Source organism: Nanorana parkeri, unplaced genomic scaffold (genome assembly GCF_000935625.1).
Source record: "Nanorana parkeri isolate BGI_ZX_2015 unplaced genomic scaffold, ASM93562v1 scaffold6, whole genome shotgun sequence".
Lineage (NCBI taxonomy): Eukaryota > Metazoa > Chordata > Amphibia > Anura > Dicroglossidae > Nanorana > Nanorana parkeri.
This window is the reverse complement of record NW_017306274.1, coordinates 4639704-4661271: the sequence shown is the minus strand read 5'-3', so window position 1 is coordinate 4661271 and position 21568 is coordinate 4639704. Positions and strand designations below refer to the sequence as shown.

The window sequence follows — 21568 nt, the reverse complement described above, 5'->3', positions numbered from 1 at the left end:
CCTCTGTCCTGACAGGAAGTGAGCGTAAATCTCCATGACCTCAGAGTGGCCCCTCCCCTTCCCCCTGCTCTCTGTCCAAAATAAAATGACCTGTTTTGTCTGCGGTTGGGCTTTAATGGGACTTCCTGCCAGGGAGGGGGGCAGTTTAGAAAAGTCCTGCTTTGGAAATAAAAGACTTGAACACCATTTACAGGCGGCGTGATTAGGAGGAGCGTAAAATTTCCATTTGCTAAAAAAGTCGTGCTTTGCCAGTGTGCCGAATTTGCAACTTGATGCGCTCATCAACCCGCTCACCAGCCAAGTGGCACCGCTTTTCCATCAAGCGGCGGTCATATTGTCATACGTGCCTTTTAATTTACATAATCGCTGACTGAGAAACCCCAAAACAGCTGCGGATGACAAAGCGAATCCTCGGCGTCTGTCACTTTCACGCTTCTGTCTGTCAGGGGGGAAACGGGGGGAGCTTTGCAGACTTGGCACAAAGTGACTGGCACGCTGGGGGTGCCGCGCTGATGACTAAGGAGCTGGATTGCATAGGAGGGAAATCATCTGAAATGTGTCTAATTTTTTATTTCACGCTCCTCCGGGTCAGGAGGATCTGTCTGTGCGAGGAGACGACGCGGGCAGATGGCACAGTGACAGCCCGTGGTATAAACCTGTTGAGGGGTGCGTGTATGCCAGGGATGTACCGCAATACCTAGCAGCGCCCGCTGGACTGCCCGATGAGGTCAACCTGTGCTCTGCCATTGGATGCCTCCATCCTGGTGGCTTGGGCTATTAGGAGTGGGATTGAATATATAGAAATACAGATTTATTTTTTCTTTTTGGCCAGAGATACTCGTAATGAAAAATTGGAAATTTAAGTAAAAGAATGACAATCCGTGAACAATGAGAAGCGGCAATTTTCAGCCATTTTTCGGCACACGCCGCGTTTCATGTTCAAACGGAGTAGAACGATTGCACACAATACCCTCGCGTTGTCTAGTTACGCGGGGCTTTGTCTCTTTATCTGGCAGTTTCGTGTCTTTTTTTCAGTGCGTATACAATTGACCATACGAAATTCAGTAACTGGCCAAATTCTATATGTGTTTTTATTACCTCAAGGCCGAGTAAAACCTCCCTAATAACTTTGTGAAAGGAGATCTAATCTCGTCTTTTCCTGCGTTCTGAACCTCCAGGGCCCATTCACGCCTGTCCGTTTTTCCTGCAATAAAAGCGCATACCTTTTTTACTGCATTGTGTAAATCCCATTCATTCCTGCGCTGCAGCTGGGCATGTGGTTTTTTTCTATTTTTTTTTTAAATATAGGACATGCCGTGTTTTTCTGGGATTTCTGCAGCCTTCCTCAGTCGGGGTCCCTCCAGAGGTTGCTTCAGAAGTGAACAATTTCTCCATCACAGATGATATCAGTGATCTTTTTAGCTATCTGTAAGGTGGGTTGTTCTTCCCGCTGACCACTAATGTAAGAAACAAATTTCCTCCTATGGACACAATCAACATAAGGACCATTCTTCTTACTTGACCACCAGAGTAAGGAGCATTCTTCCCACTGACCACCCTGGGGGTCAGTGGGAAGAATGCTCCTTACTCTGGTGGTCAAGTGGGAAGGATGCTCCTGGGGTTGGCGGTCTAGTGGGAAGGATGCTCCTGGGGTTGGCGGTCTAGTGGGAAGGCTGCTCCTCGGGTTGGCGGTCAAGTGGGAAGGATGCTCCTCGGGTTGGCGGTCAAGTGGGAAGGATGCGCCTCGGGTTGGCGGTCAAGTGGGAAGGATGCTCCTCGGGTTGGCGGTCAAGTGGGAAGGATGCTCCTCGGGTTGGCGGTCAAGTGGGAAGGATGCTCCTCGGGTTGGCGGTCAAGTGGGAAGGATGCCCATCGGGTTGGTGGTCAAGTGGGAAGGATGCCCCTTACATTGGTGATCAGTGGGAAGAAGACTCCTTACAATATAAAGGAAGACAGTACAGTTACAATGCAATTCAAGGCAAGATGATTAGGAGGGCCCTGCTACATCCGCTGGGCCCTTCATCACCTGTGTCCTATAGGGGGCTGGCGCATGGAACCACAGAGCTCAGCGGGGGATTTGGCATTCAACACTCCTGAAAGTGTTTTCATGCCTGGTCTCTCCGTCACTACAGGACACGGGTGACGTAGGGAAGAACATGGAAAGCGGGACAGATAAGTATTAACGACCTTTGGAGATAATGTTATCATTCATCGCGGTTAATACTACAAAAGCCTGTGCAGCCATAATGTGGCAAAAAAGCATTGGGTCTCCAAAGCGGAATATTTTGGCCTGGTCAGGTTAGAACACTGGTGGTCCAGTAGCTCCCGGACTCCACGTTGCCGGCTCCTGACGTGTGAAAGCGTTGCGTTTCCAACGCTGATAAGGTCTTGTTTCCATTGAGAAGGGGAAGTGCCCGAGCATCATATTGCACAAAGCTCGTTCTGATTGTTTGACAGCCGGAGTGGAGATAGAGATTTTTTTCTATAAAGGAAGTCCCTCTGTGTCACATGGGCCTTTTTATTGTGGCAGTTAAATGGGGTCTTTTGTTAGCAGTGACGCAGGCCGTGTGGGCCGTTCGTCAGTCCTGTCTGCTTAACCCAGTGAGGTCCGCTCCCGGGAGACCCCAGAGGGTGAGCCGTCTCTGACTCACACCCGTTCTCAGGCAAAGAACGACAGACATCCGTGTGAAGTTTATTTTTAATTTTCTTATTAAAACCTTCACCACCAGAGCAATAGTTTACAAAAAAAAAGACCCAAAAACTTTCCATGAGATTATATGAGCATTTAACATTTTTTTGGCATGTTTCTTATCTATAGAAGCCTCCCCTGTGAAGCTGCTGGGTGCCACCATTTTGGATGTGATGTTGGCAGCTCCAGCAGATTTGGAGCCGTCATTGAGGTGACATTCCATAGCAGGGGTGGGCAACCTTGCCTCTCCTAACTGTGGTGAAACTACAAATGCCACCATGCCTCTACCTCTGGGGGTCATGCGTGTGGCTGCCAGTATTGCAATGCCTCATGAGACTTGTAGTTCCACAGCAGTTGGAGTGCCAAGGTTGCCCACCCTTGTACTACAGGGTGCCTGCAGAAAGTTATAGAGAAGTGGGTATAAGACCTGTCACTCTGCACAAGGAGAGACCTACCTCTGTTCTGTGGTATTCTACAGCTGCTACATAAAAAGTGATGTAGGAATGTAAGGGGAGGGGCGGAGGAGCTGGGCCAGCATAGACAGCAATTAGACACTCCCAGAGGAGGGCTATGGCGTGCAAGGAGGGAGGAGGCTGTGCCATGGAATTGACTTTTCATGTAGTAGTAAAACTTTCCATCATGTTGAAAGGTACATTGCATTGATTTGTAAAACGACAAGGTGAAAGATAGAGTACATTGCACTCAATAGTAAAATGGCAAGGTGAAAGGTACAATACACTTATTAGTAAAACAGCAAGGTGACAGGCACATTGCACTTAATAGTAGAATGGTAAGGTGAAAGGTACATTGCATTTATTAGTAAAACGGAAAGGTGAAAGGTACAATACACTTATTAGTAAAACGGAAAGGTGAAAGGTACATTGCACTTTAAATAAAAATAATTTCTACAAAGTCAAAAAAAGCATTTAAAAGACTTGATTTTTGGGTGAATTTTGGTCAGTCGGTGACGCGTTGTCTATAATATTTTGTTTTATTAGCACCATATTCCCCTCGCTGCTCATCTGCTCCCCATTATCCCCTTTCTCCCGAAATCATTTTGACTCTAAATGACAGTAATTACAATTGATTTAGTGGCGCGCAGACGTCTCGCCTCCTCCCCCTCCGTTCCATTTAATTGTCTAAGTAAACGGGAAGAACCGTAACCAGATTACAGGATTTGTTCGTGTGCGGCGGGCGCAGCTGCACCGACTGTCAAATTGCGTTCTGCCGTTGAACTCCGATCTGCGTCGGAGGCGGCTTTCCTTTCTCCTCGTGAACGAAGAGCGTTCTTTAATAGTAATTGACCCCCCAGCACCAGCTTTTAGAGGCCATTTCTATGAATAAACCATATGTAAATGTGATCTGCTTAGTGAATGGGATCTTATTAAATATGTATTAAAAGCCTTGTGTGTAAATCTGTGCGCACAGAGGGGCGGCCATGCTGGAATTTACTAATGCATGCTGTGGTTTCTGCACAGTAGTGCCGCAGAGGGGCGGTATGGACTTTAGTTTCTTTCTCAGTGGATGTCTGGCACTCTGCCGAGGCCGGTTAGATTTCATTGATAAGTGTACAACCTTTTACCTTTAAATATTAAATCCACAAGGTTTGTAATCTGTTGTAAATGCTGATTTAAATTGGGTATAATGGATGGTGAATCTTGATGATCTGAAGAATCGGCTGGTCCCCTGAGCACTGGCCCTGATATCCTGTTTTTGGGTGGCTCCTTTCCCTTGCAGAGTCCTATGGAGCCACCCTTGTGTGTGCTAGTAATCTGTGTGTGTCTGCTCTAAAGACACAGCAAGGCAAGGCACTCCTCCTCCCTTCTCCAATCTAGTACATTGATAACTGTTGGAGACTGCTCTGTCCCTTGCGATCTTACACTGAACAGGAAGTTCAGGGAAGCCGAGCTGAGAGAGTTGGAGCTGTTGAGAAACCTAATGAGTGCTTGGGCAAAAATGTAACTCGTGAAATTGTGTATTTGAGGACATCTATGGGCATCTTCATCTTACAGACTTCTACATGAATATGGTGATTAGGAGTGGGATTGAATTTATGGAACTTCAATATAGAAATATAGATTTATTTTTTGACCATAGGTGCCATTTAAACTGGAGCCCCCCCCCCCTTTTTTTATGACAGGTAAGGAACTTTAGAGCGCATCCATGTACGCCCTTTAGAAATCTGATGCACGGGGAAGAATGTGTATATGTATGTGATCTGGAAAGGTGTGAGCTGACTGTTTTCAGGCAGTGTAGCTGTGGAGGTGAAGACTGTAGTTTAACCATCTGTCCCCTCCTTGTCTCTCCCACCACAGGATTCCCAGTCTTTAGATAGCTGCATTCAGAAGACGCTGTCCTCCCTCTACCATCCCTTCGACTTCACCGCTGCCACTGTGCTGTGCCAGGTCCTGGATGTGGTGGAGAAGACCTACCGCGGAGACGGCCTCAGTTACCTCATCGATTTCCTGATCCCCGCCAAACGGGTCCTGCAGGGGCTACAGCAGGAGGCCTGTGTAAGTAGAAGCAGCTTTATTTCTGCTGCAACTTGTACCAGTTTTTCACTCCACTGAGAGAAAGACTTGGACACTGTACTGAAAATGCGGGCTACCAGGCAGTTGCATGCTGATACACTGATACAGCAGCAGTGACAGGTCTTTATTACAGGAGGGGGCAGAGAACAGACCAGTCACCCTGCACAAGGAAAGAGGGCTGGAGTGACTGGTCTGTATTACTGGAAACTTCTGTCAAAGTTCAAAAGTTTTTTTTATACTGGGCGACTGCACACATCTGAAAAACACACGAATATCACAGAGGCGAGTAAGAATACACATGTCTCTGGTACTTGGACGATATTTTTTAGCCTGGGTTATAGCTTTAAGTTTTTCACCTTAGCTGATGAATTATTTTCTCTCTCTTCTCCTCTCCGGCAGCTTCAGTACTGCGGGTTGCTCTTCCGACATGCTGGTTGGCCCCTGTGCATCCATGACAAGGTTGTTCTGCAGTTGGCTTCCATTGACTGGAGACTCCTTCGACCCGGAGACTTCTACCTTCAGGTTGTGCCTTATCTGAGGAAGACCCCGAGGATTGTGCTCAAATGCCTGGCACAAGACCAACATAACGTCGAGGAGGTGGTACTCCCGGAAGTGTCCTACACCTCCATTTTCACCGTGGAATGGTTGGAGTTCATCAACTCCGAGCGGATCGGGGCCTTGCTGGAGAACTGCCTCCTGACCTCTGACGACCAGCTTTTCAGGGTCCCCTGGGATATGGTCGTTTATCCCGAGTTTGTAGAGAAAACAGAACCTGCTGAGAAGACAACAGAAACTCTCGAGAACTTGAAATTGCCTTCTGAACCGGAGAATAGGAGGTCATCTGACCCCCATATGGGAGATTTGATGGTTATAGAGGATGCAGCCGTTCTCGAGAAACCAAGCACCAGCTATGACGAGGAGCCAGCGGTTAAAGCTTTGGACCCCAAAACAGACGACTCTTGTGATCTCGAAGGGGAGTATGTTGAACTGCGTGATATCCAATTGCCCCGTTTTGGTCCTCAGAAAGGGTCCCTAACTCAGTCTATAGCCTTAAACTACAAACACCAGAACAAAGCCACCCAAAGAGCACCAAAGAACCAAACCGCGTGTAATCTGGGCAGCAGGAGATGCACGGAGAGTCTCGCTTTCTGCCCTGTAGAGCCTTGTGAAGTAACCACTATAATGGGAGCAAGCGTAACACACTACAATGCTGACAATGCACAAAAGCCAGAGTCTTTTGGCCTGGTGGACATCGAGTTTGGGGGTCGCGAGTCCCCATTGACTGACCATACAGCTTTGATTGTTGACAGCGGAAGTAAACCTTTCTACCAAGATTTTAGTGTAGAAAACGAGGCCTCCTTAAAGGTTTTGCAGCACGGAGAGGACTCTGATATAATTACGGCTGAAAAGAGCCTGGAGTGCTGCGAACAGCCAAGTTCAGAGTCCGTTAATTACGTAGACTCGTCCTTCCAGGAGGGAACCCAAAACCACTTGAGAGAAAGCATCGAGGACGGCGAACTGACAGATGCTGCTCAAGAACCTGTTACTGAGCATTCCAGGACACCAGGGTATCCAAACGCTGAGACCATGGAATGTTCTAGCCAAGGGAGTTCTAAAACTTGTGCACACCAGGCCGAAACTGGGGAGCGCGACCAAACTGTGCCTCTATTAGTAGACGAGACCCAACGGGAGGAACACCTAAAGGAGACCAACGCAGACGAAATCCATGCGGAAGTAGATGTTACAGACAAGTGTGATCAGCCAGTTATTGATCAGCAGCCTTGTCCTTCAGATACTAGTGACCAAAATGTGCAAGCAGAGGTAGACCGACAATATGACCTTGCCAGTGACATTTGTGGTGAGCAGCTCGAAGGAGCTGACAGTTTAAAGATTTATGGCGCCACAACTGATGCAGCTGAGGAGACCGAGGAAAGGCATGAACAGGAATCGCAGCCGTGCGTTGAGAGAGATGGCTCTTTGTCCAGTTGTCCACAAAACACCAGCTGCCTTTTATCTCCATCATCACAGTTACCTCTGGAAACTCTTCTCGAGGACACAGAGGAAGAGCAGGGCGAGGAACCAGAACCCCGGGCCGAGACCACAGAACCCCGGGCCGAGACCACAGAACCCCGGGCTGAGACCACAGAACCCGCCATTGAAGAGGTGGTCACGTCTCTGAATGCGGCTTTGGCAGGGACATTTTGTTGGGTCTTTAATATGTAACATGAATATATAAAGCTGATGCTTTTTTTTTTTTTTTACAGGATTTAAAAATGGATAAATGTGAAAAACAAAAAGTAAAAAAAAATGTCCCGTAAAGTGATATTAAAGCTTCCTTTTTAAAAAAAAATTCCAGACCTTTGCTTGAGGCTGTTGCCGTTTTTCTTTAAAAGTTTTTAATTCCTCCTTTTCTAGTGGGTCGCCGCAGCAATCTTCCCCCTGCACGGTTGCCTCCATCGGCTAATGTGGGCACCCGTGCATAAAAAGGTGCTGGACCGTTTTTACCCTAATGCAGAGAATGCATTAAGCTAAAAAAACGCCCAGACCTTAATACTACTTTAAAGTCAATGGGGGGGGAAAAAAATACTGGAATTGCCATTGCTAGCTTAATTCTAAAGGGCCAGGCTGCCTCACTACTTTATGAAACCAGATCTAGAACAAAAGGGGGTGCCATTGCAGGTGGTAGAGTCCAATTTGATTTTTTTTTTAAATGTATAAAGATCAATTGAACAAAAACAGCCAATGCGTTTCGGGGGTCCACAGTATCCCCTTTTTTAGGGTTAGAAGAGCAGGTATCTCGCTTATTAGTGTGTCACTGACCTAGAACTAGTATGAGCATCTTGGGTGTCCTTGCAGTTCGCTGTCTGCATGCTTGTTCTGGGTCATTGACTCGCTGAGTAGTGAAGCATGGATGACGGTCTCAGATCTGTGCACATTGAAAGTCACGTTGGCAACGGCAGCTTTCATTTTTTTATCCTGACAGCTCCCCTTTTAAGGGTAGCACTTTCTGTAGAACTGCACGTCTCAGCATGACTTACAGCCTTTGCTTTGGTGTGCATACACTCATCTGTACCTTCAAGTGTATGTCCAGCCAAATCTAGATAGAGTGCGAAAGAATTAGAACCCCCATCAAATTTTTACTGCTATGTGGAGCTAAATCGGAGAGATTTCCCCCCCCTGTTGCAGGAAAAATTTGCAACAGGGACAAGAGCAATAACAAACTGTGTGCAATAACAGTGGTTCTGGCCTTCCACTTCCAAAAAAAAGCATTTTTTCCTGTCTGCGTTGCGTTTGGCTATTTTCCCTAATTTTCTGCCTGGTGAAACCATTGTCACCAAAACAGGAAGTAATAGGAAGTCTCTAACGAAGCCCCTCTGCAATTTGCCTTTAAAATTTCGACGTCCTCTGTTTCCATTTTTGGGGTGGCTGGGTTACCTTCCAGAGTCCCCTGGAGCCCAGCCATAGTCCCCCTTGAGAGCACCCCTGTCCGGCATTACAGATGTGGCGATGGTCCCCTCCCCAACACACACAGGCAGCTCAGAACCTCAGGATTGGCTTCCACCCCTGCTCCTCCTCCAGGGATTGGTTGGCAGCTGAAATCCTGCTGGTCACACATGCACTTTGCGGTCATAGATGATGGCACATGTATTCCCACCGCGAGAGGAGGGTTTAATACTACATCAAGCTGCAATAAGCTGGAGGCGGGAATCCCCTTTGACTCTTTTGGCTGTATTGCAGCTTTTCTAGTACAGCCCTCGTGTCTCTTACTGGAGGTAGTCATCAGTTTACTACATGTGTACTGCAACGCAAAAGGCACACAACAAACGCAGAGCCGTCTGCAAAATATTTGATGTTTGACGTCTTTTGATTATATGTGAGGGAGTAGTGGTATCACGCCCTTACAAATTATATTAGGATTGTCAAGGTGCACGCCAGACGAACATAAAAGAAACTAATGGCAATTAACTTCAGGAGGAACACACTACGGAGTGCGTCTGTCTTTTTTATTTTATCCAGGCTTTTAACTTCTTTAGTTGTTAGTAGTTAAATCCCATCTCTAGGCAAACCAACAAACTGACCTTGCAGTGTGGCTGCCCCCTGCGCTGCAAGAGTTAAGTGCTAGTTTATGCCCAGGGTACAGGAAAAAGCTATTTCACTTTCTTGATCCCTGCTCCCTCTGGACTGTTAGACCGGTCCCCGCAGCCTCTTCTCCCCTTCACTCTGGCGGTCTAGGGACCACTGAATACAGATTCCATGAACCTGCATTAGATGTAAGGGCACCAAGGGACATTCCACCAGCCAGAACAGTGGGCACAGTGGTGAGCGCTGACTACCGGGGGAGTGGGGAGCAGGTATTATTATTACATAGTATTTATATAGCGCCAACAGTTTGCGCAGCGCTTTACAATATAAGGAAGACATTACAGTTACAATACAATTCAAGACAAGATGGTAAGGAGGGCCCTGCCCCTGAGGGCTTACAATCTGAAAGAGGAGGGGGAAATGATACATATGGAGGTACTGTGGGAATGAATTATTTGAGAATGTGAAGGTTCAGTGGTTAGGTCGAGGTGGGCAGGTAAGTGCTTTACTCCGGTCCCTTAGGCATAGACAAGCACTTAACCCTTGCAATGTGGGGGTAGCCCTACTGCAGGGGTAGTTTTTGTTTTTTTTGCCATGTATTGGACTTTAAAGTTTCAGTCCACCCAAAATGCTTGGAGCCTTTTGCAACCGTACATACATTGGAGCCTGACATGGACGTTGCACACTATGGGATCTTGTGATAAGAGGCTGCTATAAGGTACTATTCAGCACAGACATTTTAGATGATTGCACTTTGGTATCCCAGCTCCATAAAGACATGGTTTTAATTAGTTTGGTGTGGAGGAACTGGAGTGTCCGGCACAGAGTGGGGGGGGGCAACTCTATATTGATGGCCATGGTTTTGGAATGGGTTGTCCAACAACCTCATTTAGGTGTGACGGCTGGTGTCCCCAAATCTGGGCTATATAGTATAGGTCTATAGTCTATGCTTTGTGGTTTTATATGACCATGGACATCCAGGGTCATCTCTCTTGTATCCTTCTGTGTTACAGTAACCAAAGTATTGGGTATTGTGAACGTAAAAATACACTTTTATTTTGGGATGGGCTTTAAAGCGATGACATGTTTACATACAGGAATAGAGAGTCTTATCAGCGGAGATATATTTGTCTTCGGAGAAGCGTCCTCCAATATTTCCCGACGGCTCCTATACATGTGGTCACTTCCTGACCATTGTCTGTTGTAGGAGAGGTCAGGGCATTGTGTTCATGTAGGAAGGACAGAGACTGCGTTCACAAAGAGTTCAGTGACAGCTGCTGGTGTGTCACACTCTGTTGACCTCTCCTGTAATCTGATAGCGGCAGATTCTTAAAGGGAGAGTAGACGCTGTTGATTCTATTAAACAGCAAGGGTTGCAGGGAATGGGAATTAGATGTGATAAGCTGCAGAGGACATCTCCAGCTATAGCACAGTGACAGCTCAGTGTGACTCTTTTAAGTAAGGGCGTAAAGCGTACCTGTCCCATAGACTAGTGGTCCTCAACCTGTGTAACCTCAGGACCCACATTTGTCCTCTATCATTAAGTCGAGACCCAAGTAGCAGTGCAATGGAACGCACGGCAGTGTGGGCTGCTCCGCTGTGAGGAGCTCCATCCATATGTGCATTGCTTGTACAGCTCCCATGCGTGCCCTGTAGAGGTGCCTGGAGCCAGAATGTGATGTTACTCCGGTCCAGGCACCTCTACAGGACATGCGAGGGAGCTATAAGCAATGCATGTATGGATGGAGCTCCCTCGCGGCCATACCCCCAGCCCACCCCACCTCAAGTCAACACGCAGAGCCGGGTAGCATATTTTGAATGGCTGCTCAGTGTCAGAATTGACAGTGCTGTGCTAGGGGGAGGCTGGGGAGCCTCTCACCTAGAAAAGTGGAAGGCATGCAACAACCCACTTTTGGGTCACGACCCACCAGTTGAGAACCAAGGCCAAAGACCATACTGCTGATCTGCCTCTTGAAGAGCTACATCTTGTTGCTTTACTCCTAACTCCACCCTAACCTTTGTTTCCTTCAAAAAGAAGTTAGCAATGACATCTTGGTCTTTGTTATGGCAGGTTGTCCTTTGCAAGGGAAGCAGTCACTGACGTTGATCGAAATGGTTAAGTTGCAGTAAACAGTAATTTTTTTGGGCCGCTTCTAGCTGAGATATGCCCGGACCATGCGTTGTGACATTTCAGGTTCATCCATGAGCAATGAGGGATGAGAGAACCGAGCTCGACAAAAGTTTCCACCTCGCAGATCCTCTTGCACCCTGTGGAGCGTTTACATAGCGGGCTGCAAGCGTTCAGTGAGGCAGACGGGATGGAAAACTCATTGAGATGATTTGAAAGCTGGGGGTAGGGTTGGTGGTGGGGGCTTCATTTTATTGCTGAACTGGCCGAGTCTCCAGCTGTGGGTGATCCTGTCTGGCCCCTCATCGGCTGTGGAGTCAGCCTTTGGTTATCAGATCCATGTCCAATATCCTCTCTCCCTTTATGATGCCGTAATCAGACCTCGTTTGGAGACCTGTTTTGGTTTCGGAATTTTATCGACAAAGTTTAGAGCTGAGCTACACTTCTTCCTTCTCTCTTTCTTTCTACCTTCTCTCGTTCTTTCTACCTTCTCTCGTTCTTTCTACCTTCTCTCGTTCTTTCTACCTTCTCTTGTTCTTTCTTTCTACTTTCTCTCGTTCTTTCTTTCTACCTTTTCTCTCGTTCTTTCTTTCTACCTTTTCTCTCGTTCTTTCTTTCTACCTTTTCTCTCGTTCTTTCTTTCTACCTTTTCTCTCGTTCTTTCTTTCTACCTTTTCTCTCGTTCTTTCTTTCTTTCTTTCTTTCTACCTTTTTCTCTCGTTCTTTCTTTCTTTCTACCTTTTTTCTCTCGTTCTTTCTTTCTTTCTACCCTTTTCTCTCGTTCTTTCTTTCTTTCTACCTTTTTCTCTCGTTCTTTCTCTCTTTTTTTCTTCCTTCCTTCTCTCTTTTTTCTTCCAGGTTGTCTTGGCACTTCAGACAGTTATTCAGTAGCAATATGTGTTTTGTATGCCCGTTTAAAATTTTAAAGCAGTGTGCTAATCCTGTCCAGCAAACATTGCAGCTGTGCTGATCGGTAATCATAGAGGCCATTGATGACCCTTCTTACCAGACATTCCAGTTGCCTAGCTTGTCATGCTGCATTACCTGTTACAACTAATCGGTTTCCAGATTTCAAGCAGTGCAGAGTGTGAATGGAACAAGAATCTTGCTTGGCTCTTACTAGCAACAGGAAAGTTGAAGTAATTTAAGCGTATGGCCTTCAAGGCCTGCCTTACCTGCTTCCCAGGACTTTTAGATGGCGCCACAACCTTGTATGACTGTGGAGGGGCTTGGCCCATGGCAGAGTGGAGGCGTTTGGTAGGAGTGTATAAAGAGAAGGTATAATTAAGGGAGTAAGGCGAAGCCAGACCATTCTGGGGACAAGAGGGAATCCTAGGAGTAGCGTGTCGGGGGGCAGTAAGGACCTCCCAGGAGCAGCGGTGTTAAGGAAAGGCAATGGCAGGGAGAGACTTCCTGGGGTGGTGCTATGGGGGAAAGGAGGTTGCCAGGAGGGGGACCTCTGGGAGCAATGCTGTTGCAGGGAGGGGGGCGGTGTGGGAGCAATGCTGTTGGGGAAAGGGGTTGCAGGGAGGGGGCGGTGGGGGAGCAGTGCTGGTGGGGAAAGGGGTTGCAGGGAGGGGGCGGTGGGGGAGCAGTGCTGGTGGGGAAAGGGGTTGCAGGGAGGGGGCGGTGGGGGAGCAGTGCTGGTGGGGAAAGGGGTTGCAGGGAGGGGGCGGTGGGGGAGCAGTGCTGGTGGGGAAAGGGGTTGCAGGGAGGGGGCGGTGGGGGAGCAGTGCTGGTGGGGAAAGGGGTTGCAGGGAGGGGGCGGTGGGGGAGCAGTGCTGGTGGGGAAAGGGGTTGCAGGGAGGGGGCGGTGGGGGAGCAGTGCTGGTGGGGAAAGGGGTTGCAGGGAGGGGGCGGTGGGGGAGCAGTGCTGGTGGGGAAAGGGGTTGCAGGGAGGGGGCGGTGGGGGAGCAGTGCTGGTGGGGAAAGGGGTTGCAGGGAGGGGGCGGTGGGGGAGCAGTGCTGGTGGGGAAAGGGGTTGCAGGGAGGGGGCGGTGGGGGAGCAGTGCTGGTGGGGAAAGGGGTTGCAGGGAGGGGGCGGTGGGGGAGCAGTGCTGGTGGGGAAAGGGGTTGCAGGGAGGGGGCGGTGGGGGAGCAGTGCTGGTGGGGAAAGGGGTTGCAGGGAGGGGGCGGTGGGGGAGCAGTGCTGGTGGGGAAAGGGGTTGCAGGGAGGGGGCGGTGGGGGAGCAGTGCTGGTGGGGAAAGGGGTTGCAGGGAGGGGGCGGTGGGGGAGCAGTGCTGGTGGGGAAAGGGGTTGCAGGGAGGGGGCGGTGGGGGAGCAGTGCTGGTGGGGAAAGGGGTTGCAGGGAGGGGGCGGTGGGGGAGCAGTGCTGGTGGGGAAAGGGGTTGCAGGGAGGGGGCGGTGGGGGAGCAGTGCTGGTGGGGAAAGGGGTTGCAGGGAGGGGGCGGTGGGGGAGCAGTGCTGGTGGGGAAAGGGGTTGCAGGGAGGGGGCGGTGGGGGAGCAGTGCTGGTGGGGAAAGGGGTTGCAGGGAGGGGGCGGTGGGGGAGCAGTGCTGGTGGGGAAAGGGGTTGCAGGGAGGGGGTACTGTGGGAGCAATGCTGTTGAGGAAAGGGGTTGCAGGGAGGGTGTGCTGTGGGTGCAATGCTGTTGGGGAAAGGGGTTGCAGGGAGAGGGCGGTGTGGGAGTATTACTGTTGGGGAAAGGGGTTGCAGCGAGGGGGCGCTGTGGGAGCATTGCTGTTGGGGAAAGGGGTTGCAGGGAGGGGGTGCTGTGGGAGCAATGCTGTTGAGGAAAGGGGTTGCAGGGAGGGGGTGCTGTGGGATCAATGCTGTTGGGGAAAGGTGCTGTGGGAGCAATGCTGTTGGGGGAAGGGGTTGCAGGGAGGGGGTGCTGTGGGAGCAATGCTGTTGGGGAAAGGGGTTTCACGGGGCAGTGCTGGTGGGGTTAGAGGCTGGCAGAAGGGGACCTCTGGGAGCAATGTTGTTTCGGGGAGGGGTTGGTATGTGGGAATCTTAGGAAGCTGTGCAGTGGGGAGGATGGGTAGCAGGGGAGGAGTATGGTAGGAAGGGGTTTCCGATGGTACATTGAGGAGTAGCAAAGGTTCCCAGAAGGGTTCCAGCAGCAAAGTGGGACCTGTTGGTTGATTCATTTGGTGCAGAAGGCCACTGAGCTAAAAATATATTCTGCATAAGTAAAATCAATGCAATGTAAATATACAAATTCCTTGGCCTTTATCAGCTGGGCACTATACTAATTCTTCTAAGTGCAGTTTCCTGTATGTTATGTGTTAGTGATAATTTATGTGATAGGGAGAATTTATTTGGAAAGGAAGGACGCTATAAACAGAAGGTGTACGTGGATTTTGTGAATAGGTGGGAGTTAGTAATTCCCTGAAAGGTCATTGTCACTCTCTGTGTCACAAAGCTGTGGGTGTAATGCGTCACCTAAAAAGACTGTTCCAGAAACTGCATTCCTGAATTTACTGTAAGTCTAAGCCAGTCATTGGCATCTACTGCCATTCATTACCCATCAAAGGGGGAACTACAAGTGTCAGCTAACCAGATTCATGGTAGTTGGAGAGCCACTGGTATCCTGAATACGGCACATCTGTCCTTGCCAATGGCTCTGCAGCAGCTCCTGCCCAACATGTTCACTATATTACATAAGTTATTTTAATTGTGTTTAATTTCTTATTATAAAAATTATATTATCAAAATGTTAATTTCATAAATTTTACTGGCACCTCACAGTCCTCGGTGAAGTAAGGTATACACAGGTAGAATTTCCAACAATCGTTTTCGGAACTTTCGTTCAACTTTCTAATCGTTGATGGGGGGTCAAATCGATCATGGATTTCAACCGCTGTGATGAAAAATTTTCAGAGCATGTTGGAATTTTTTACTCGATCAAACAAAATTCATTCGGGAAAAACTCCATTCATTCCAAAATCGCATGTTAAATGAAAACGAACCTCAAATGGAATTTTGAACGACAATCGCAAAGTCTTTGGTGGAATTATCGAACCTTCCGACGGGATTTTTCATACGAGCGATCGTTGGGAAATCTACCTGTGTATACACTTTTTTTTTACTGTATCCTAAGCCTAAAGCTTTCTTGTTTTTTGATTGAGTGTTGATGTGCTCTTGTGGAAATGAGGCACTGGATTCAAAATATCAGAAGATTGGTCAGTTTTTACTAAGGACCTTTGGCCAACGCTTTTCAGAAGCTCAAAGACAACTTTGCGCTTTTATCTTGGGGGCTTAAACTTTTTTTCTTTCTAAACTTGTGTCCGTGCCCAAACCTTCTGATTCATCATCCTGACCCCATAGCTTGGACCACGTAGACCAGAGAACCCTCCGCCTTTTATCTTTGGGGTTTAGACTTTATTATTTTATTCTTTTTTTTTTTTCTAAATTTTGTGTCCATGTCCAAACCATTCTGATCCATAATTCTGACCCCACACCGTGGACCTGATAGACCATGGAATGCTTCTCTTTGATCTAGGGGGGCTTAGACCCTTTGCACCCCTTCCCTTTTTCCCCCCTTTTTACCCCCTTTTCCCCTTCTCTTCTCTTTTACCCCCTTTTCCCCTTCTCTTCTCTTTTACCCCCTTTTCCCCTTCTCTTCTCTTTTACCCCCTTTTTCCCTTCTCTTCCCTTTTACCCCCCTTTTTCCCTGCTCTTTTTTTTTTCTCTTTTTTTTTTTCCATGCCCAAACCTATGGATCCATCATTCTGACCACACATCTTGAAGACCAGGGAACACTCCACTTTGTATATATTGGGGGCTTAGATATTTCCCTTTTTTTCTAAATTGAGAGCTGGTGGGGAAGAGTGCCAAGACGGCAACAAAAGCTCAAATTTCTTCACAAGTAACCGTCAACTGTAGGCAGAAAGGGAACTCTCCCTAAACTAATAAAATGGACTTATGTTATTGATATAAGTAGTACTTCGTCGTGCTGTTAAGAAAACATACGATTTAAAATGTATTACTCAGACTGAACAAACATTGTGTTCTTCAATTGGCGATGTAACCACGAGCTGGCAGCGCTTAGGAGATCTATTATTACGCCACCTGGATAAGCAACGAGGTCTCGTAATGATAAGAAATGTAAACCATCTAAGATCTAGGTGCGGGACGATGAATAAGCTTTTGTTTAAGTTTCGGACTAAACTTTTATAGATGTGCAAAGAGACTATGGAGGCCTTTTTGGAAATGAGTCATGTTGGGGCTCCTTTTTTACAGAGCACACCGATGAGGTGGAGGAGAAGACACCAGAAAACGCACATGAAAAAGATCGGCCGCCATCATGGCAGCCCGGACTGAGTTCCCCAATGGTCTCCCGAAGGACTGAAGGCCAAAGCCTGCCTACACGGGTCATGCATGTGAACCTGGAGGTTTTGATGAGTGAGGTGATATATTTACCAGGTGAGCTTTTATTTCCTCTGCTTCACCTTACAGGAGAAGTCCACGCAGATGTAAAAGACACAAATCAGTGCAGCTCTGTGTTCATTTATAGATCATTAAGCTATATATGAAAAGTTTTTTTTTAAAAAGGCATTTTATTTAGTGTAAAGTTTATTTTTGTTGACTTTTGCCTCCTGTTTTATCGGTTTTAGAAACAGGAAATACTTGCCAATCCTGCCATTTACCTCCTGCTTCCTTCTGCACCCTGTCAACGCTATCCATGGCTTCAGACCCTTGGTAGCGATGACAGACATGCATCGTTCAGGCAGCAAAGGGAACAGCAGGAATCCATGCAAAAGCATTCTGAGTCAGTTACCGAGTCAAATGTCACAGGCTGATACGCCTATGGCGTTCCCTTTCCCTATTGAGTCACAAAGATCTTGTGTAAGCCCGACTTTACTCTGCTTAGAGCTTACACAAGGCTAAGGACACTCTTGATGGGCCCCCACATCGTGGGGGCCCATCAAGGAGGATGGGAAGAGAGTCGCATTGTAACCCCATTCCAAGACGTACTGGGTATTTCACTTCACTAACCTGACTTTAATACCCAATCTATTCATCCCTATAGAGATGCATGGCTGCTTTTATGCACTTTTCTTGTGATTTCTCCTCAGGAGGGCCTATAAAATGAACATTAAAAAAAATGGAAGGTCAGTGCAGTATAAGAACTTGTCCTGATGGGTTTTAGTTTGTGCTAGAACTGCGTCTCCCCTATATTGGTCAATGGGAGTGCATTATAACATGGGTGCAAAAATTGAAAAAAGGGCCTCAGTCATGAAGGGGTTAAAGCTGAACTCTTTCCTTCCCTTCAGTCTTGCAGAGTTGTACCGGCTCCTCTCCTGGACTTAAATGGCTTCCTCTGATTTCACTGCATACTGAGAGCTTCTCACAATGTGCATTAGAAAGCAAGTCTTCAGGACTTCTATAGGTTTTCATCTCCCCGTTCGGGAGTCATAGGTACAGAAGCCCCACAGAAGTCAATGGGATACCCTGCGCAGGTGCGGACTGGAGAACGAGACGTCTGCTGCAGGATGTAACCTAGTAAAGGCCGGGGGCCCATTCGAGTAATTATTCAACGCAGGGGGAATGAGGGGTTGGTTGAATCATCTTAAAGGGGCCAAAAGGATAAAGACACTTTGGGGGATATTCACAAAAGGGCGAGGAATTTGGAGAAGGCAGGAAAAGTGAACAATTTAGGCCAACATGGCTGAAATGGAAAAATTCTTCAATTCAGCTCACTTTCCAGTTCAGCGATGTTGTCCTAGATTGTTCACTTCTCCTGCCTTCTCCAAGCCCTTCACACTTTTGTGAATAACCCCCTTTTGTTTTAAAGAGCACTTATCCTTTAAAAGGAGCTTTAAAGAATTTAATATGAACCATTAACGGCCCATTTGCTTTTGTGATGGTCATACATGTTTGATAACTGTCAGTTATACTTCTATTGTTACATATAAGTATAGTTTTTTCCTCTGCTTTGTGAAACGCTGACAAACTGACCTCTCCTCTCAGGGACACGGGACAGAAGTGGACGCGCTGTGGTGGTCATTAACACCCGGAACACTACGTGGCTAAACCCACACTGCAATGCTGCAGAACTGAGCCGCCTCCTCCTCTACTTCTACAGCACAGTGCGGTAAGTGGAATGCCATCCCTACTGTTTTCTTTGGAAGAAGATTAAAAAAAAACCACTTGGTTGATATCGGTGACATTTAAATGAGGTTTGTTTTTGCAAAGCATCAAGGGCGCGGCAATTTATGCAACACCGTTTGGTCAAAGTGCTTGCATTGCAGCGGGCAGCTGGGGGCACGGTAAACCGCAGATCAACTGCCTGGTTTTGCTGCCCCCTTGCTGCCAATGTGAATGAGGCCTCACCCTCATTACCTGTCCCAATGGCAGGGTGTTGCATCTCTTTGATGGGGTCAAAGCCCAGAACAAAAACGCATTTACTTAGGAGAGGGGTTACCACAGATGTCTGTCATTGTCTCCCTTTCTTGTGACACCCTCATCCTTACCATCTCCTTCCTTGTCCTGTTGTCTCTAAGAAAGGAAACAGGGGTTGTATCCTCTGCACAGAGGACTGAGGCAGGAATAGAAGCTCAACAGGGATTCTGATTCGTACCCACTCTGTTGAAAATGACAAAGTGTCTTGGCTACAGCTGAGCTTTTATACCTGAACTCCATGCAGATATAAATATCCAAATAAATGCAGCTCTGTATTCACTAAAACATCATTAAATCAATATTTAAGTACATAAATTTGACTTGGAATTAGTCTCTGAGCAGCAGAGTTCAGACTGGGAGAAGGACAAGCAACACAAGATGTGTTGCAGTGCCAGACGCATGCTGATAGGAGGAGATAGATGAGCTCATCAGTCTGCTGCTTCTCTATTCAGTATCCAATCACGGAGTGGGGGTGGAGAGGAAACCTGTAAGTGTTACAGAACTTCTGTGGAGCAGCAACATCCTCTAGTAATCCCTTGGACAGCGGAGCTCAGACTGGGAAAGGAAGAAGCAGCACAAGGATCCAATCATTGATGCTGCAGTGCTGACCTGTATGTGTTACTAAATTACAGCAGAGTAAAATTAGGTCTTCTGACCTGCCACACAGGGCTGTGGTGTGTGGCAGCACTGTGCAGATATCGGGATTGGATGGGCAGGAATACACATCCTTTGCCAGGCAAAACAGCTCCCATAGTGGATGCATTAGCGTATTGAGATGTTTTCCCGGAGATCAACCTTAAAAAAGCAGTCCATCTGAAAATGATATCTTGATCATTGGTGTAGTTTGGCGGGTCGAGTTCTTATCTGGCTTACTATAGCTCTTGTGGAGGCCAGAGGAGAGATGTCCCAACCATGACTTTGATTCTGTTTCCTACCCATCTTGGGGTGTTCCCACATCTCCTGCGGCATTACATGTACTAATGGGAAATGTAATAAGAAACAGGGCGAGGTGGTAACATGGCCAGAATCCCAGTCTGCTGCACACCAATGACATCGCTGTGTAAAATCAACTTCATTGAAACTTCAGCAGTGCCACACAGTCCCACCTCTGGTCTGCCCCTTCCATTGATTAAGCCCATGTAGGATAAAACACATTGGAGGGCGGACCAGAGGTGGGACTGTGCGGCACGATTTGGAGCTTCCATAACACGGGTTATACACAGTGATGTCATTGGTGTGCGCTGACTGGGATTCTGGTTTGTGCTTCAGAGTATGGACGCCCTTCACTGGCGGGCACCTTATGGTAAACTGGCCTGGCCGCAAGATACCAGGAGGAAGAAGTGTCTTCTATGGATTGGTGGTCTGGCCTGTGTATTGCTGCACAACAGGTTAGAATTCAGAATCAAATATTTCATGTCACACATTTTGCACTTCTGAATTTGCAAGTTTCAGCAGAGCTTCAGTTTGATGCATCTGATGTACCATTGTAGCTTTGTGTGCGGTGGCATGACTTACTAACATGGCTACCACCGGTTCCACAAATCTAAAGTTCTGTGCAGCTCTGGCAGAAAAAATATCTCCTACAGAAGATTGTTTCCATCACTCAGTGGTTTGTCAGATGGGATTGGAGTTTTTTTGTATACAATTGTAACTTGCTGTGCTATGAGGCTGCTGTAAGCCCTCGTTCACACCTGAACGTTTTGTAGCGCGTTCTACGCTCAACGAACGCTCTACAAAACGCTCAAAAATATAAATCCCATTGTATTCAATGGTCTCGTTCCCACCTTGGCGTATTTCCGCCCATCCCTAACGCGCTACAAAACGGCCCACGCCTGAAAAGGTACAGGTACTACTTTGGGCCGTTTTGTTGCGCGTTTCCATTGGGATACAGACAAGTAACCTTCGGAAGCGCGCGACGGTCGCGCAACTTTTTTACCGCGAACCGCGGTAAAAAAATGCGCGACGGTCGAGCGACAGACGCGCATATGCAATACGCCTAGGTGTGAACGAGACCTAAGGGTGTGTCTGGAGTTCTTCTTTAGTCAGGATGATTACACTATGAAGGTTTACTTTACTTTCTATTTACGTGTATTGTTGCATTTAAAGGAGAGCTATGGGGTCAGGGCTTTTCCCCATAGTTCTTCTAAGGGTAAGAGGAGGACACAAACAAGCGTCCTCCCGTCACCCAAAGCTCAGTATACCGCGAGCTACAGCTCGCGGTATACTGAGACGCCGCAGCCGGGACGGATGCTGACAATTACTGTCTGGATCCACCCAGCTGCGGCAGAGAGACAGAGCCATTTGTACCCGCCCCCTCCCCCGTCCGTTACGCCAGTCAGCGCTGGAGGATCGGACAGGGGAAGAGGGGGGAATCCCTGCAGGGAGCCATGAGTGACGGTCACGGCTCTCTGCAGGGACAGGATCGAGAAGTGCGCGAGCGACGGTATGTGTTCCCTCACTTCCCGATCTATTGAGCCGACCTGTGACAGTTTCAGTGTCACAGGTCGGCTCGAACTATGAGGTGAGTGATTTTCACTCGCCTCATAGTTCTCCTTTGAATTGTACATGTTCTGTCGCTGCAAAATGAATATTGCTTGGAAAGAGTCTGCTTTGGCTGTTGGTTGGAATCCAGTCCATCACATGAGATCCTTTTGTTGTCTTCTTTTACAGTCACGAATGTAGGCGGCTCGGTCTAACGCTTCTGGTGGACTCTCGGAGATGTTCTCCAGTGCCGGCTCTGTTTAAAGCTCTTCATATTGTTAAAG

General features: G+C 47.8%; 1 protein-coding gene across 1 annotated transcript in view; it reads left to right on the top strand.

Moving 5' to 3' along the window:
- Nucleotides 1–21568, top strand: part of LOC108784200 (puratrophin-1-like) — an 88374-nt gene that overhangs the window by 15582 nt on the left and 51224 nt on the right. The window contains exons 2-7 of the mRNA XM_018552945.1: nt 5005–5202; nt 5620–7439; nt 8959–8993; nt 16641–16823; nt 18372–18495; nt 21474–21561. Coding sequence (XP_018408447.1) covers nt 5005–5202; nt 5620–7439; nt 8959–8993; nt 16641–16823; nt 18372–18495; nt 21474–21561 — 2448 coding nt within the window. The remainder of the gene's footprint in view (nt 1–5004; nt 5203–5619; nt 7440–8958; nt 8994–16640; nt 16824–18371; nt 18496–21473; nt 21562–21568) is intronic.